At 53.3% G+C, this 15,110-nt stretch overlaps 1 protein-coding gene across 2 annotated transcripts in view; it reads right to left on the minus strand.

The window, feature by feature from the left end:
* LOC114504006 (C-C motif chemokine 8-like) overlaps positions 1-14,012 on the minus strand; it is a 31,237-nt gene extending 17,225 nt beyond the window's left edge. Inside the window, exons 1-3 of one of the 2 annotated variants that reach the window (XM_028521673.2) lie at positions 13,788-13,959; positions 12,509-12,620; positions 11,857-12,110 (exon numbers count right to left, since the gene is read on the minus strand). In XM_028521673.2, coding sequence (XP_028377474.1) covers positions 12,005-12,110; positions 12,509-12,620; positions 13,788-13,863 — 294 coding nt within the window. In that variant the 5' untranslated portion in view covers positions 13,864-13,959 and the 3' untranslated portion in view covers positions 11,857-12,004. Of the gene's footprint in view, positions 1-11,856; positions 12,111-12,508; positions 12,621-13,787 lie in introns of those variants that run through there. The other variant, XM_036034079.1, reaches the window with a different exon arrangement.
* Between the last annotated feature and the right edge of the window lie 1,098 nt (positions 14,013-15,110).

Raw genomic sequence — 15,110 nt, forward strand, 5'->3', positions numbered from 1 at the left:
GGGGGAAGGAAGGACTGTGTGTGTCTGTGGGTATTCTAAGGGACTTTAGCATTTTAATGAAGACATTAAATCATTACTCTAAGTCTGTGTAACTTTTTAAGTAAGTAATTCCTTTCCTTTTCATCCATCTCTGGCATTGAGAGATGTCTTTCCCTGGCAGCAGGCAAGGCGAACCTAGTAAGGGGGAGGGTACCCCCAGAGCACAAGGGGGGGTCCACTGGGTAATAGTGTATCGTTCGCCCCCACCCTGGGGCTGTTCTGTAACAACTGGACACCTCTTGTGGGTGTCAGATCAGCAGATCCAGGACCTTGGCCTTCGATGGAGGCAGCCCGTCTTCTCCAGCGTCTTCCTTCCTTGGGGCGAAGGCCTCTGTCTTGGGACTCGAAAAAATGCCTGTGCTTGTGTCCTCGCCATGAAAGCCGTATGCTCAAGAACCACGGGATGCAGGGGCGTGAGGAGTCAGGAGCCAGCCGCCAGCCCGGCTGCCATCCGCAGGGAGAGCAGGTCTCGCTCTCTTCTCTCTCTGGGGCCTCCCCACCAGCACTCCCCTACAGCAGACTCTGTCCCCTCCCTCCCTCCGGGGCCTGCACGCACAGTCCGGGGGGCAGACATAATTCTGCTGGGGGCAGGGAGCGAGCCCCCTGTGGTGGAAACAGATCTCCTGGCTTCCACCTAGTCCCAAGGGGATAAGAAAAGCCCGGTGACAGCACGGCCAGACTCCCGGCACAGCTGCATCCAGATGTCCTGCAACCACACAACCAAAAAGTCAATGTATTGCACCTCCTCCTTTCTCAGATAAAAGAAACTGAGGCTCCAGGACAGAACTAAAATCCTTCAGGCCGCCCAGGGTAGTAGAGGCTGCCGAGTGCCCGTGCCCAAGTGCCCCATGGGTCCCCGAAACCGCCTGCTGTATTGCGCTCTCTCATGCCCTGGGCCTCTGTTCTCCCTTCTACAAAAGAGAACCAGCTGGCGCTTGCTACCAGCCTTTCCCAAAGTTGCTTGTAGCTTCTGGGAAGAAATATGCTACAAACTCATTTGCATGGCCACCAGCAAGCAGTAAATATTCAATAAATAACAACGGTCACCCGCCCTCGTTGAATTTGTTCTGTGGGCCAGAGGCTGCAGCGATTGCGGGCCAGCTGTCTAATCTAATCCTCCCGACAAACATCTGGGGTAAGTGCTTTTATGATGCTCATTACAAAGATAAAGGAACTGGGGCTTAGAGAAGCTCAATGCCTTCCTCCTACCGGAGCAGAGATCAAAGCTTGTGAAGTGTGAACCGCCTCTCTGTGCAAACATGCTTTGTGGCTACACCCACGCCTTTGTTCCAGGGCTGGGTGCCCGTGAGTTTACGCAATCCTCCAGTGCCAGGCGGCTCCTTCCCCACTTCAGCAGGGAGGTTAAGTACTTTGCTGGAGGATGGATGCACAGCCAGCCCGGGGCACACCGGAGCTGGAGCCACTCTAGGAGGTGGGATGGGGTCTCCCCGCCCCATGCCCATTCTGACACACTGAACTCTGGGGACGGGAGCGATGAGCCAGGCTCAGTCAAGTTCACCAAGCTACAATGCCAGGCAGGCCCAGCAGCAGCCCATTGTTAGAGGAAAGCCGTGCATCGGGGCTGGGCGCAAGCAGGGCTGGAGGCACAGAATGCCGACCAAGCAGGCCACGAGGACCCCTCTGCTGTCACGCTGCTGTGCTTCCCCGCGGTTCACGCCTGTGGCCGCCTGAGAAGTCACAGGAGCAGCTGAGCGTGGTTCACAGACGGTCCAGGTCAGCGTGCAGATGCAAGCCCAACACGAAGGCAGCTGTCCTACAGCTCAAGCCAGGGGTGGCCTTGAGAGATGGAGGCGAGGGGGACCAGAGCTTTGGGCAGGATTCAGGTCATGCACTTGTGCAGAAGAAGAGGTGGGCCTGAGGTTAGACTATGCGTCGATTGTGGTGCGTGGTCTGGACGGCTGGTCAGGAAGGGGAGAGGGCAGAAATTTGGGGGAAACGAGTCTGGGAGGGAAGCCTGTGGATGGGCATGTGGAGCAAGGCACAGCACGTGAAGACCTCTGTTTGCTGTCCATCAGCGAACTCGGAGAGCACGAGAGGCACTGAATGACTAAGCAAACAGAATAATGTAGCCAGTTGACCTTGGCCTCCACAGTGCTGGACAGTGAACATGGGAACAGAGTGGCCCTGGTAGCAGAAGTTTAGGCCACACATGGCCCCACAGCACAAGGTTCCACTCACCAAGACCGATGAGCTGAATGTCCGCTCTGCTAGCAGCAAAGCCCAACGCCGAGTCCCCACTATGGCGTTGTCCTCCCAGAAGACTGACCAGCTATTTGGTGGCAAATACACATTCGATTACATCGCATCTTGTCTAACCTGAAAAGGACAGTGATTGATGTCAACCGGAAGGGACATGTTTTCTAGGCAGGAGTTGGCCATTTGGGCCCAGGGCCTCGGCCGGCACCATCGCCTGAGGGTTCTCCATCGGCAGGAGATCCTACAGCCACCGCTGCAGAGTAGGAGACGGGCAGGGGTGGCCAGCCTTTTGGCGTCTCTGGGCCACACTGGAAGAAGAAGAGTTGTCTTGAGCCACACATTCAATACACAAACTCTAAGGAAAACTGATAAGCAAAAAAAAAAAAAAAAAAAAAGGTTTTAAGTAAATTTACAATTTTGTGTTGGGCCATATTCATAGCCGTCCTGGGCCGCATGTGGCCTGCGGGCTGGACACCCTGCTTACAGCACTGAAGTCAGCCCTGAGCAAATGGCCGTGGGAGCCACAGCTCCTCCCAAGTAACAGCATCATCCAGAGCATTCGGCCTGATAGAATGAAATGGCCTGTCCAAGGCACAACTGAGGACCAGCTTGGAAAAAAAGATCCTGCAAGGATAGAGGGTCATCCTCTAGGGTTCACTCCATCTCTCAAACCAACTATCATAGGGGGCTGTGTCTCCATTCGGTAAGATGTGTGGATCCAGTTTTCAAGAGGTGGAGGTAGGGGTCACCCCACGTGCCGCCACCACTCCCAGCAGCCCCGTTGGGGGAATTGGTGTTTCCTGTCCCCACCACTCAGGGCTCCGTGGGTTTGGAAGTCCTGGTTCCTTGAGGAAGAATGCTTCCATTAGGGTCTCTAGCAAGAGTTTCATCACACCTCAAGCTATGGTTATACTTTGTCTCAATAGACTTGCAGACTAAGAGACTCACAGGCAAGGAAAGGAAGGACTCACCATCTTGGCGGGGGGTGACTGACCCTGGCCGTCAGAAAGAGGTGGGACTGGTTTCACCCAATGAGGCAGAGAGCATGTTCGGTGCCTCTGTCGTCCCTTCGGGTATCTCTTGGTATTGGGTTGTTGGGCCCCCCCCCCCCCCCGCCTCGTCTCAGGAAGCTGTAACCCCCCATGACTTAGGCTGAATGAGAGACCTCCAGACCAGGAGCCACTAAGGAGACAAAAAACTTATTTCCTTGGCATGAACGCTGCCTGTTCTGTGCCTGACCTCCTAAGCTTGATCAGTTAGCCAATGACTGGTAAGATTTCCCACGGAGGAAAATACTTAAGACAGGCATGATCATGTGGAGGCTTCTGGGAAGAGACTCGGGGCTGTGGAAATGAAGGGGTGATGGACATCAACCCCTGCCCCCTCGGCTTTGTCAAAGCCTGAGTCCTTGTTCTTAGAAGTGAGTATTCCAAGTCTCCTGGCTGCCTTTGTCTCCTCTGTTAACTCAGGCCTGCGGAAAGAGCAGGGGCAGTGCAGCCCAGACCAGAAACGGCCGACCCCCGGGGTAATCAGACCTGGGACATAGAATATGCAAGATCCTATGAGATCTGTTTGCTGGAGGGTGTTATTAGACTAGAATTTGAAGGCACAGACAGGAAACCAAAACTGCCCTTTGAGCCCTGTTACTCCTTTCAAATGTTAAAACTCCAATCTCTGCCCAGAATCACAGCGGGGGTTCTGTCTGCACCTTTGTAAGTCACCTACTTCTTTTGATCTTTTCTGCCAGACTGTGAATCCACAAACTAAGTCTGTTTTCTCAATAAAAATCTGCTTGGGAATGGAGATGGGGCGCTCCCCACTAGAGAGAGTGGCTGTTCTGTCCCTACTTCCCCACCACTCAGGGCTCCGTGGGTGCCCAGGACCTGGTTGTCTCTGTGTATGTTTTTTCTTGTGTTTCGAGCATCCGCAGCAGTGATGGATACTGCTGGCCGGTATCATCCTCATTCGGTCACCCAACTTTGATGGCAAATGGACAAGAGCAGTAGCCACAGCCTGAGTAGACCGTGATGACCTGGGGCTCAATGCTCAGAGATGAGGGTCTGTGTCAACCCTGAAGACAAACTACCCAGACCAGTGGAGGTGGTGGCCGAGATTGAGGGACATCTAGAACAAGTGTTCGAAAAGGGAGTGACAAGCATCTAAGAGTCTGATTCCAGTTTCAATGTGTGTGGGGGCATTTTTCCCACCCTCGAGCAATCCTGTCACATTAGCTTGGTGTCGATGCCAACGCTATTCACCTGGAGATGCCATAGATTAAGGGCTTGGTTCTCCAAGACTCTCCCCCTTCCCACCCCCAGCCACACACACATTTCAGATGCCAATCGCAAATCCAGGTTGTCACCCGTGTTGCTGACCTGAGGTTTCAATGGTCCTCTTTGCGTCTGACCACTTTGCTGGAGTGGCTCACAGAGCTCAGGAAGAAATATACTCACTAGGTTACTGGCTTATTACAACAGAAGGAAATTCAGGAACTGCCAGGTGGAAGAGAGGCACAGGTAAGGTAGGGGACAGGGTGCGAAGCTGGCATGTCCGTGTGGCATGTACCACTGTCCTCAGATTTCCGCAGTTTGACCAGCCCTGAAGATCTCCGAGCCCTGTATTCTTTCTTTCTTCTTTTTTCTTTTTTTGGAGGCTTCATTACAGATTCATGACTGATTAAATCATTCGCCACCGGTGACTGAACTCAACCTCCAGCCCCTCCCCTCTCCCTGGAGGTCTGGGCGTGGGGCAGAAAGTTCCAGCTTCCTATCCCTTGGTCGGCTGCACTAGCAACCAGCCCCCATCCCTAGGTGAGGCCCAGAATGACCTCATCTACATAAAGTAGGCACCTTTATTACTCTCATCACAGGAAATTCCCAGGGTTTGTGGGGAGCTCTGTGTCAAGAATGGTGTTGAAGACCAAATACATATTTCTTCTTATAAATCATGGGAACCCCAGCAAGAAAAAATACCTACTAAGAAGGGCTCCTGGAGGCTAACTGGGCTCACATTTTAAAAAAGAGCCTAGCAGCCATTTCTGCACAGAGGCCTCGCATGCAAACTGCGCTTCACAGAGAAGGTGGCGCTGGTGGCACTGGCCTGTGTGCCTTCACACTGAACTGTGGGCCTGCACTGTGTTTCTGCCCTCCCAACCTGCCCTTATTAAGGAGTTCCAGGAATTTTATTTCAGCCAATAGGACTGAGGCTTTTTGCCATCCAATTGGAGCTATGCAGGTCTGGCCAATTAGAATAGCTCTATTCTGACCAATCAGGACAGAGTCTCTTGGACCAATCAAACTATGAAGATATGGAGTCCTTATTTGCATGAGGACAGACCAATCAGGGGCCAGGAACGGGATTTCTGTCCATATAAGTCAGCAACGTTCAGGCTGGGAGGGCAGGTTTCCTTCCCACAGAAGAGTGAGGTGTGTGTCTCCCTGGCTGCACTGAGACACAGCAAAGCCGACCATCCCAGAGCAGAGCAGAGCTGCACACAGGAGCTGCCTATCCTGGCCTCAGAGCTGGTCTACATCCCGTTGTATCACCACAGACCGCTTTTGCACTGAATGAAGTTTCCTTTCTCGCCGCTCCCCAAATTGGGGGTTCTCGCTGGCATTGAATTGGCGCTCATGACCCTTGGTTGACAATCACAATGTCACAGTCTGAAGACCAGTCGCAGCCGTGGAGGGCGGTTAGTTCAACCCAGGAACCTTCCTCTTACAAATTTCCCAGAGAGAAGGAGGCTCGTCAGAGTCCTGGAGGAGCTTTCTCGATGAGACGAGCAAGGGAATGTGAGCAGCAGGAGGAATGGGCTCCAATTCCCTGGTGTGCCTCGCACGTGCTCCTTTCCCGGGGCCTTGACCCTCCGTGCACAGCTGCCAAGCATTGGCAGCCAACGGCTCCCAGCGGAGCTTCCTCTGTTCCTGGGACCAGCTGGCACCCGTGACTGGCTTGGATGGGAGTGTAAAGCCTGGGCTCTTGCCTCTGTGGGGGTTGTCCCAGTTCCAAAGCTCCCTGTGACACTGGCTGACACTTGCACTGTGATGGTGTCACAATACAGATTCTCTAGGCTTGGTCCTGCTTTCCACACTCTGGCACACTTTGTATGACAACTCTCATCTGAGAGTTTGCCTCCCATGTGGTGACATCTTTGGTTGCTCGTTGGGAGCTGTATGCTATTGTTATCATCCATCTCTAGTTAGAAAAGGACAGCCAAGGGGACCAGATGTTAAGCTTCATAAAACAGGAGGCAGGAGGCCGTTTGCTTTGCCAGGAAACTACAGCTGCTCACACTGGAGGAGACCTGAGCGTTGTGGTCCATCAAGGAGATTAACTCACCCTTCCCTACTCCACAACCCGATTGGGGGTGGGAGCAGGGAAAGGCAGGCAACGTGCACAGTAGAAGTCCCAAGGGCATAGAGGGTGGTGCTTGACCAAAGAGGCCTGTCACTCTAGCTTGGGGAAAGAAGGGATCGTTGGGAGATAAACCTTATCCAAAGCCTGAGAAAGCCTGGGAAACTGCTTGGTTATTTTGAAAAGGCACGTGGTCCATCCCAGGCCCCAGCAACAGAATCCCAGAGGAGCAGAGCTCTCTCTCTCTCTGGCTCGGGGCCTGCACGTGTCACACGTGCTCCCACATTCTTTCTCCGTGGCCATGTGTCCTTGGCGGCTACAGGGTTAGCAGCCACGTGGAGCCTGCCACCAGACCACCTGGGAGCAAGCTAAGCTACCTGAATGGGGACTGCGATTGCTTAGCAGTCACCTACAGGCTCCAAAAAATAAGCTTTATTATGAGGCAGAAACCCTGGACACTACACTGGCTTTTGCATTGGCCTTGCTGCGGACACAGCTGGACTCTGTGCGTGGCGAGGTGGACGGAGATGGGGCACTGGGAAGTCAGGAGGGGAACCCCCCTCCCTTTCACATCATTTATCAACTGTACCACAGAGCCCCATCCTGCCGTGTGGGCCTAGGGAAATTCCTTTTCTGTACACGGCAAGAACTTGTTTCCCACTGATAACATGATCAGAAGGCTTAAACATCTTCACTGCCCTGTGCCCACAGTTTTAGATTCCAGGGGCGGGAGGTGCAGTGGCCAGTTAGTCGCAGGTGAATCGGGTTAGGGATCCCTGGAAAGAGAAGAGAGAGAGCTTGTGCGTGGCACGTGAGAACACGGGCCCCTTCCTGAGCTGCAGCTCCCTCGCCAGTCCCGGTGGGGCTTTGACGAAGGCCTCCTGCACGTGGGCGGTGGGGCAGACCTTGGGAGCCCAGCCAGCTCCTTGGTCAAGAAACGGCCCAACAGAAACTGCTTCTGTGTCTGAGCCCAGACTGTGAACAGCTGCAGAGAAAGGGGACAGCGTTCTCCCACCTTGCTCAGTGTGTGTGGGCACATGCCCCCTACCCCCTTGCGCAGCTTGCTCTGTTTTCTGTGCTCCATGCAACCCTGTGCTGGGAAAGCCTGTGTTGTGGAAAATGTCACTGGCCGGCCGCCACCGGGGCGCACAAGTCCTAACAAACCCATGCCTTGCACAGCCAGGGCACCAGGTCATTTCTTTGGAAACAGCAAGCAATACACTGAGGTTTGCTCAACCCCAGCTCTTGGCATAACAATGGGAGCACGGGCAGGATTCCAGAGAAAATTCCAACGGAGTGGACATCTGGTGGAGACAGGATGGGAGGACATGCTGATGTGGTTAGGGAAATCCCAGTTTGAAAAAGGACCTCCATGGAGGGGGGTGGCGGAGTGGAAATCTGAGGGGGCTGCCCTAACTGAGAGTTGGGGACCATGCGTGAGTTTGGGGATGCCCCGAAAACACCAGCAGGAGTCATTTCTGTCCTGGAACCAGTGGTGTGGAAGCTGAAACTGGCAAAACAAAAGGAAAATTGTAAAAAGGAGTCTGTGTAAACACCCCGAATCCTCCTCCTGGAGGCCCGGAGGCTGCGGCAGCCCCTGGAACAAGAGGGGAGGCGGTGCCACCCCGAACCCTGTGCCGGCTGGGCTGCTGGAGCAGCATCGGCTCCGGCCTCACCTCAGTGTGACGAAAACAAGTGGCTCTTTCCAAGCCTGAGCCTCCCCACACTTCCTCTGGCTTCCTTAGAAGTGGTCCAGGGCTCTGGGGAGTTCAACAACTCACTCTGGAGCATACTGAAGGAATGCAATCATCACCAAGAATCCAAACGGGTGATTTAAGTTCGGTTCATATATTTTAGGGTTATTGATGTAAATACATACTTGTTTCGCCTGGGTTTACAGAAATAAGTTCACGTTATTTATTTCTATTGCAAAAGTTGTCAAGAAAAAGGCTTGGGTAATAATTAACTTTAAAGTCTTACAGAGCTGTTAGGAGCTAATAAAGAGATATAACTAACATGAAGGGTTTTTGATGAAGCTTTTCAGTCATAGTGCTATATCTAGATATTTTGGAATACCAACATACTAAAACATGAATTGATCTAAGTTTACCTATTTTCGCTTTCTTATTACAGAGGGGCTAGAAAATAAATTTGGATCTGTCAATGACTATCTCTTACACTTTATTTGAATTATGTCTCTTGAAAATGTGAGTGTATTTGCCAGTAAAAGAAACTGTTTGTAGAAGTTATCAAATGTATTCATAAATTTGCCAATTTAAAGTGTACTAATTACTTTTAGTTGTCACTGAAAGTTTAGGTTTCTTTCTCTTTTTAAAAAATTATTTATTGTTGTTCAGTTACATAAAAGCTTAGGTCTCCAAGAGTTAAGAATTCCAATTAAGTGGGAAAAAGTATACAGCAAGCTCCCTCTCAAGCCCCAAGCCCCCCTCCCACCCTGTTGGGAGTAGGTCCACGCCCCATCTGCCAGCAGGCTGCACAGCAGACCTTGGGAGCCTGGCCAGCCCCTCCATCAGGAACTGGCCTGACAGCTGCACTCGGATATGAGCTGGGACTGGAAACAACTGCAGAGAAACAGGGAACGAGCACTTTCCATCTCACACAGCTGGCACACAAACACGTCTCCACCCCGCTCCCTCCACTCCTGCCCGGTTCAGTCTGCTTTCTGTGCCCTGTGTAACCTCGTGCCAGGAAAGCCTGGGCCGCCACTGGTGCACATGTAAGTCCTAATGAACCCCAGCCTTTCGCAGCCAGTCCTCCAAGCAAGTTCTTTGCAATTGAGAAGCAATAGGCAAGTTCTTTGCAACTGACAAGCAATAGGCAAGTTCTTTGCAACTGACAAGCAACAGGCAAGTTCTTTGCAACTGACAAGCAACAGGCAAGTTCTTTGCAACTGACAAGCAACAGGCTTTCTGGCACCTCGGCCCTTTGCATAACCAGGGCTGAGTCCGCTGAGCTGCAGGAGAGACAGGCAAGCTTGTGGAACCTGGAGTGGGGTCCAGCGATTGCTCTGAATGGGGGCCATTCCATGGTAGCTGCTGCAAGGTCTGTGACTCCTCCTTGGGTCCCTGCTTCTACCTGGGACTCTTGCAGAGAAGCTTCTCGAAAGGCCCTGTCTGAGATATAGTAGGTGTGCGTTCCCTCGGCATCCGTCTGACGTGGAGCATGCATGCAGAGCCCTCGCCCAAACTCCCCCGCCCCAGTGGGCGAAGTTAATGCTGTTCTTAGAGAGACGGTGCGCTCAGCGCAGGGAGTCCGTGGGGTCACCTGTAGATTTCCCACTGTCTCCCCTGAAACATCCTTCTCCTCCTGTTATGGGTGGGATCATCAAGGCCCAAAGGAACAGAGTAAGAGAGGCTTGATTCAAGGGCCATGGAAGTCACCTGTCCCCCAGGTCAGTACCATTTCTGGTGCCTCACTTAGGTCGCCTGTGCTGAGACCGCTGCATACAGGAGACCTGTGGGACCTGAGTGGGAATTCGTCCCTGGAGCTACACAATACAGCAGCCCTGCAGGGCAGAGCGTGATGCGGTGGGCAATGGACCCTCTAGACCCGGCAGCCTGTGACCACGTGGAGTTACAGCAGCAGGACACCTGTGATCTTTTCTACCCTTGGGGACATGGGGGGTCGCACGGCTGACAGAAGTGCAGGCAGGGTGCGTATGCTGCAGAGGAGTCCTGACTCGAGTTGCTTGTACAGAAAGCGGAGGCCTGGCCCATTCCGTTGGAAGCTCTTGCGCTTGGAAGGCTAGGGCGCTGGGGGAAGGGCGATGAAGGCGAAGTGCACTTGTTTAACTGCAGCTTCTGCTGTTGTGAAAGTTTTGTGATACCAGTCCTGCTTCTCCTCCCACATCTTTCAGCATTTCACTTCACGCAGTCCCTTTCTTCTTGTAATTGCCTCCCCATGCACCACTGCGGGCTCTGCTCTCCCTCACCTGCTGCCTGCACATTGCAAGAGCGAGCTAACTGCTCTTCCTCCCCCTCCCCTGGCCCTGGGCCTCCTGGTTACTATTGCTGCAGCGCCTCTGGCCATGGCACGCCCTGGCCCCACCCAATCAAAACGTCTGGTGCCTATTAGTTTGCCTGGGACACTGTTAATGTGTATCTGTTGTCTCAGCATAATTATTAGCGGTGCCTCCTCTCACTCTCAAAAGTCCTCATTCAGGTGTTAACAAAGGACACGGCCCACTCTCTAAATGGATCACAAATCTCCCTCCACCTTCCCAGACTGGTCTCAACTTCTGTTCCCAAATCCTGCGCCCCCCCATTTCATTCAGACCCTGTCACCGATCCAGTGGGCTGCCACCCAACTTGGAAACCATCCTGTGATCATCTCTACCTCGAGGCATTCTCTCCAGCCGTGCCTCGTGACTCGTTCCTGTCTCCCCAGCCTGAGACCTCTCTTAAAGGGCCGGTGCCCTTGTCCCTCCATCAGGACCTTGTTGAAGTTTGAGGCTTATGCCTCTTTAAGTGCCTCTTGTCAAGGGTCATGCGGCCCTCCCCTGCCTGGTCTGTGTGTCTGGGCCGGAGGACAGTCAGAGGAGCAAGGTCGGCAAGGCCAGGGTGTCACGGGCCGCCACAGTGGGACCCGGGAGAGAGGCTCTAGGCGAGCGTGGGTCTGGCCAGGAGAAACACGGTGGTGAGAATCCCGCTGAATAATTTGAGAGCTGGGAAACGGAAGGCCTTGGGGGCCGGGAGACCCATCTTGGGGACCAGAGTCAGAGGAACAGAAAAGATGTGTCTGTTCCTGTCCCTTTTACCCTGAATCGGGTGGAAGGCCAGCCAAACCACAGGGGCGTGTCTCAGAAACACAGTTCCCACACCCCCATAACTGTACCTGTCACCCCTACTTCTACCTTCCTGCCTCCTGGCTCCGTGTGGATTCCCCACAAAAATACAACTGCTGACAGTGATACAACATATATATTCAGGTGTTTATTTCCATTTAACAGCACGAGTTACGCCATTGGTTCTTAAGATCAGTGTCTTCTTAAAAATACAAAACATTTTCGTATCTTTGCCAGGACCCCTTCTAGAGTATTCCAGGGAGGTGAGGAGGAGAGCGAGGAGAGTAGTGACATTACTTCAAAGAAACAAAGTAACATTACTTTCCCGGGATTAAATGGAGATTCACAGAGGGGAAGGGACCTAACCAAAGCTTTACGTTAAAAAAGAAAACAAAAAAAAAACCACACATGGTATCCATGGCAGAAAAGTTTAAACACATCAATAACTTAAGTGCAATATTGTTTAATTATTAAATAAAAGCATTCCCTTTGGAAGGATGACGAGACTGTCTCAGAATGCATCGTACAAAGACCAGAGGAAACGAACCAAGCGTTTCTCAAGCTCTGGTTCGGAATGAAAAAGGCGAGCATTTATGGCTTTTGGGGTTGGGCCTTCTTGTCCAGGGTCTTCATGGCCTGCTGGACCCACTTGTCCTTGGGGTCAGCGCAGATCTCCTTGGCCTGTTTGGTCTTGAAGCTGTGGGAGAGACGGGAAGCGATTAGAAGCATGCCTTTGCAGATCGTGTCCATTTAACCCCTCAGTTTCCAGGACCGCCCGCCATGGGGGGTGAAGAGGCTGCTACGGGTGAGGAGGAAGGGGACAGGGGCAGGATGGGGCTCTGGGATTGGCTGCTGCTCTCAGTGGCCCAGTCAAGCTGTCCTTGCTCTGGGCTCGAAGGGGCACTGGCCGGGCCCGGACAGGCTTGCAGAGAGAGAGCTGAGGGTGAGAATGCCCTGCAGTGAAAGGGCGTGAACTGGATGATGGAGGTCAGGCTCTCTGAGCCTCTGGCTCCATGCGACTCGGGCACAGTCCTTGATCTCTGCCCCCTAAAAATGAGGTTCAGGGCTGGGACAGGGGGAGCTTTGTCTACTTACATCACAGCTTCCTGGGGGCACCTGCTGTTGGTGAGTGTTCTGTAGCTCTCCAGTTTCTGAACAGAGATTTTCCTATTGGCCATGTTGATGCAGCAGACGCGTGCGCCAATAACTGAATTTGGGGGAGAAAATGAAAGACAGGATGAGCTGCGAATAATGTGTAGATATTTGAAAGCATGCTGTTGTAAGGAAAGGAGGAGGTTTAGGAGAAGGCAAGAAAATATAAGAGAAGGAGGTAGAATTCATCTGGTTTGAGACCCCGTCCTTCCTGCCCTTGACTTGGGGTCCCCAGCCGAACAGTGGGGACCCATCACCACTGACACAAGTATAGAAAAAAAAAACGGGGTCAGTTCCATAAGTTCTACCTCTGTTACTACAGACCCACGTAGCTATGTGGCAGTCACAGTACTGTTCACCAAATGTCCTTCTCTCTCTGCTTTCCGGACACGGGGCAGCCTGGCGTTGCCTGGCCACTCTCGGGTGGCTGGAAGCATGAACTAGTTCTGACCCAGAAGTGAGAAGCCAAAGTGACAGGCAGCGTTTCTGAGTCAGCGTTAGTCACTCCCCGAGTAAGAGCCTCAAGAGCGTCCCCCGCCCCCCCCTTGTCTCAGTGAGCAGCGGGTCTCTCCGGGGCAGCTGCTCCGGCGTCAGCCCGCAATCCTGAGTGTGTGAGCAGGAGGCTGAGCCAAAACATTACAGAAGCCGAGTGTGAGTGGGAAGTGCGGGTGCCTGGCCATGCAGGGGGACTTGTTACGGGAGCGCGCACACGGTCTGTCTGTACCGACCGCATGCAGTGAGTCCAAGGCATCCGAGGATGAGAAAATGAGTTGTGATAGAACACCCAGGTTTTTTTTTTCCAAACAGAGTCAAAATGTCAACTCGAGAGATTCCATGCCACCTCATGATGCCCTACCTTGAACCACCATTTCTGAACACTGTCTCAGAATCCAGTGAAAATTCGGGGCCTCCCCCCAAGCACTCCCCCCCCCCACAGCCCTGCCCCAAGTGCCCACGGTGCCCGCAGGAAGGGAGGGTCTTTCTTCCGTGTGCCCGACCCCCAAACGCCGCACACAGCGGGGTGCGGCTGCACCCAGGCCACAGCTACGCTCTCCATCTCTCCCCACACCCACGTCAGGAAAGAAGGTGGGAGCCAGCCCGGGATTCGAGTGCCGAGTCTCCCGCTGACTGTGAGGCTGGGAACTTCTTGTTCACGCAGGGCGCCCGGGGTGATAGTTTCGGAGGTGGTCAGCTTTCCTGCAGGGAGAGAGGGGGGGCTTACCTCGTTGACCGAGCACCTGGGGGCCGAGGGTGGCCACGGCGAGCAGCAGGCACAGCAGGGCTGCGGACACCTTCATGCTGGAGGGTGGGGAGGTGAGCTTCGGCAAGGGAGTTGCTGGTGTTGGTGCTGGTCTCAGCCTCTCAGCTCCTCCGGCTGCTCTGGCTGCCTTTTAAAGGCTGCAGAGGGAGTGGGAGCTTCCAGGGAAACCTCTGCCTGTGCCAGGTCATCGTCAAGTTGCAGGGGGAGGTCCTCCACTGATAACTTCCACACCCGGGCCAGCTAACAGTGCTTAAAACGGGCAAAGCCAGGGCAAAGCACTTGGCACGTTGCCACCCCGTCTTGGGGCTCAAAATCGGGACGAAAGGGGGCCCTCAGCAAGGATAGTAATCTGAGAGGGATGTTCTTAAAAGCTCTCCCTAGCACAAATCATCTGTAGAGGGGGGAAAAAAACACACAAGGGAACCGAATGCAGGAGGAGTTGGGGAGATCTAGGAACCTTCCCTGGCCCCCCGTGTTCACATGGGGGGTCTGCAGAACGTGGGAGGTCGGGAAGGGGCCACTCAAACAGCCGGGAGGCTCCCACCCGCAGGCAGAGGGGCGCCAGCCGCTCTGAACATTGCCAGCTCCCTGGGCACCCGGGCATGGTAGCACAGGAGAACCTCACCTCCGTTATTCAATCGAGTGGTAGAGTCTCCGTGCCTGGGACGTTCATGTCAAAGGACATCAGAACCGGGTAGCTCCTTATTGACCTTGACTTTCTGTCCATTCCCCAACCCCACCTGGCTTTATGGAGGAATCACGGGGTGAAGGAAGGTGGTATACATCGGAGGCGTAACAAGGCAATGCATTGATACACATGTGCACTGTGAAATGATGACCATAGTCAAGTTCATGGGTGTGTCCATCACCTCCCTCACCTCACACAGTTGCCACCTCCCCTCCCGCTTTTTTTGTGCGGCGAGAACACGTAAGACCTAGCCTCTTCGCCAAGTTCAGGTGTGTCGTGTGGTCACCCAGCAGTACGTTTGACTTCAAACACTTAGTCATCTTAAGCTGCATCTTCACAGCAAATGAGTCACCGTCACCCAAGAACTATTTGAGGAGGACAGTCACTTCCTGCCCACTGCTTTATCACCCGTGCTTATTATAATGCTCAAGAAGTACTTTGCTTTTTAGCCCAGGCTGGGTATCTCGGTTGCTTCAAACATGGTCTTGATACACCAAGGTTGTTGCTGAACAAGAGCGGGGTTCGGCTGCCTGCCGCCGTCCGTAGGAAAATTCTGGAGGACAGTTTTGGTGAGAAAAATAAAAGGTCTTTTATTC

The sequence above is a fragment of the Phyllostomus discolor genome, chromosome 8 (genome assembly GCF_004126475.2).
Source record: "Phyllostomus discolor isolate MPI-MPIP mPhyDis1 chromosome 8, mPhyDis1.pri.v3, whole genome shotgun sequence".
In the NCBI taxonomy this organism is placed as follows: Eukaryota; Metazoa; Chordata; class Mammalia; order Chiroptera; family Phyllostomidae; genus Phyllostomus; species Phyllostomus discolor.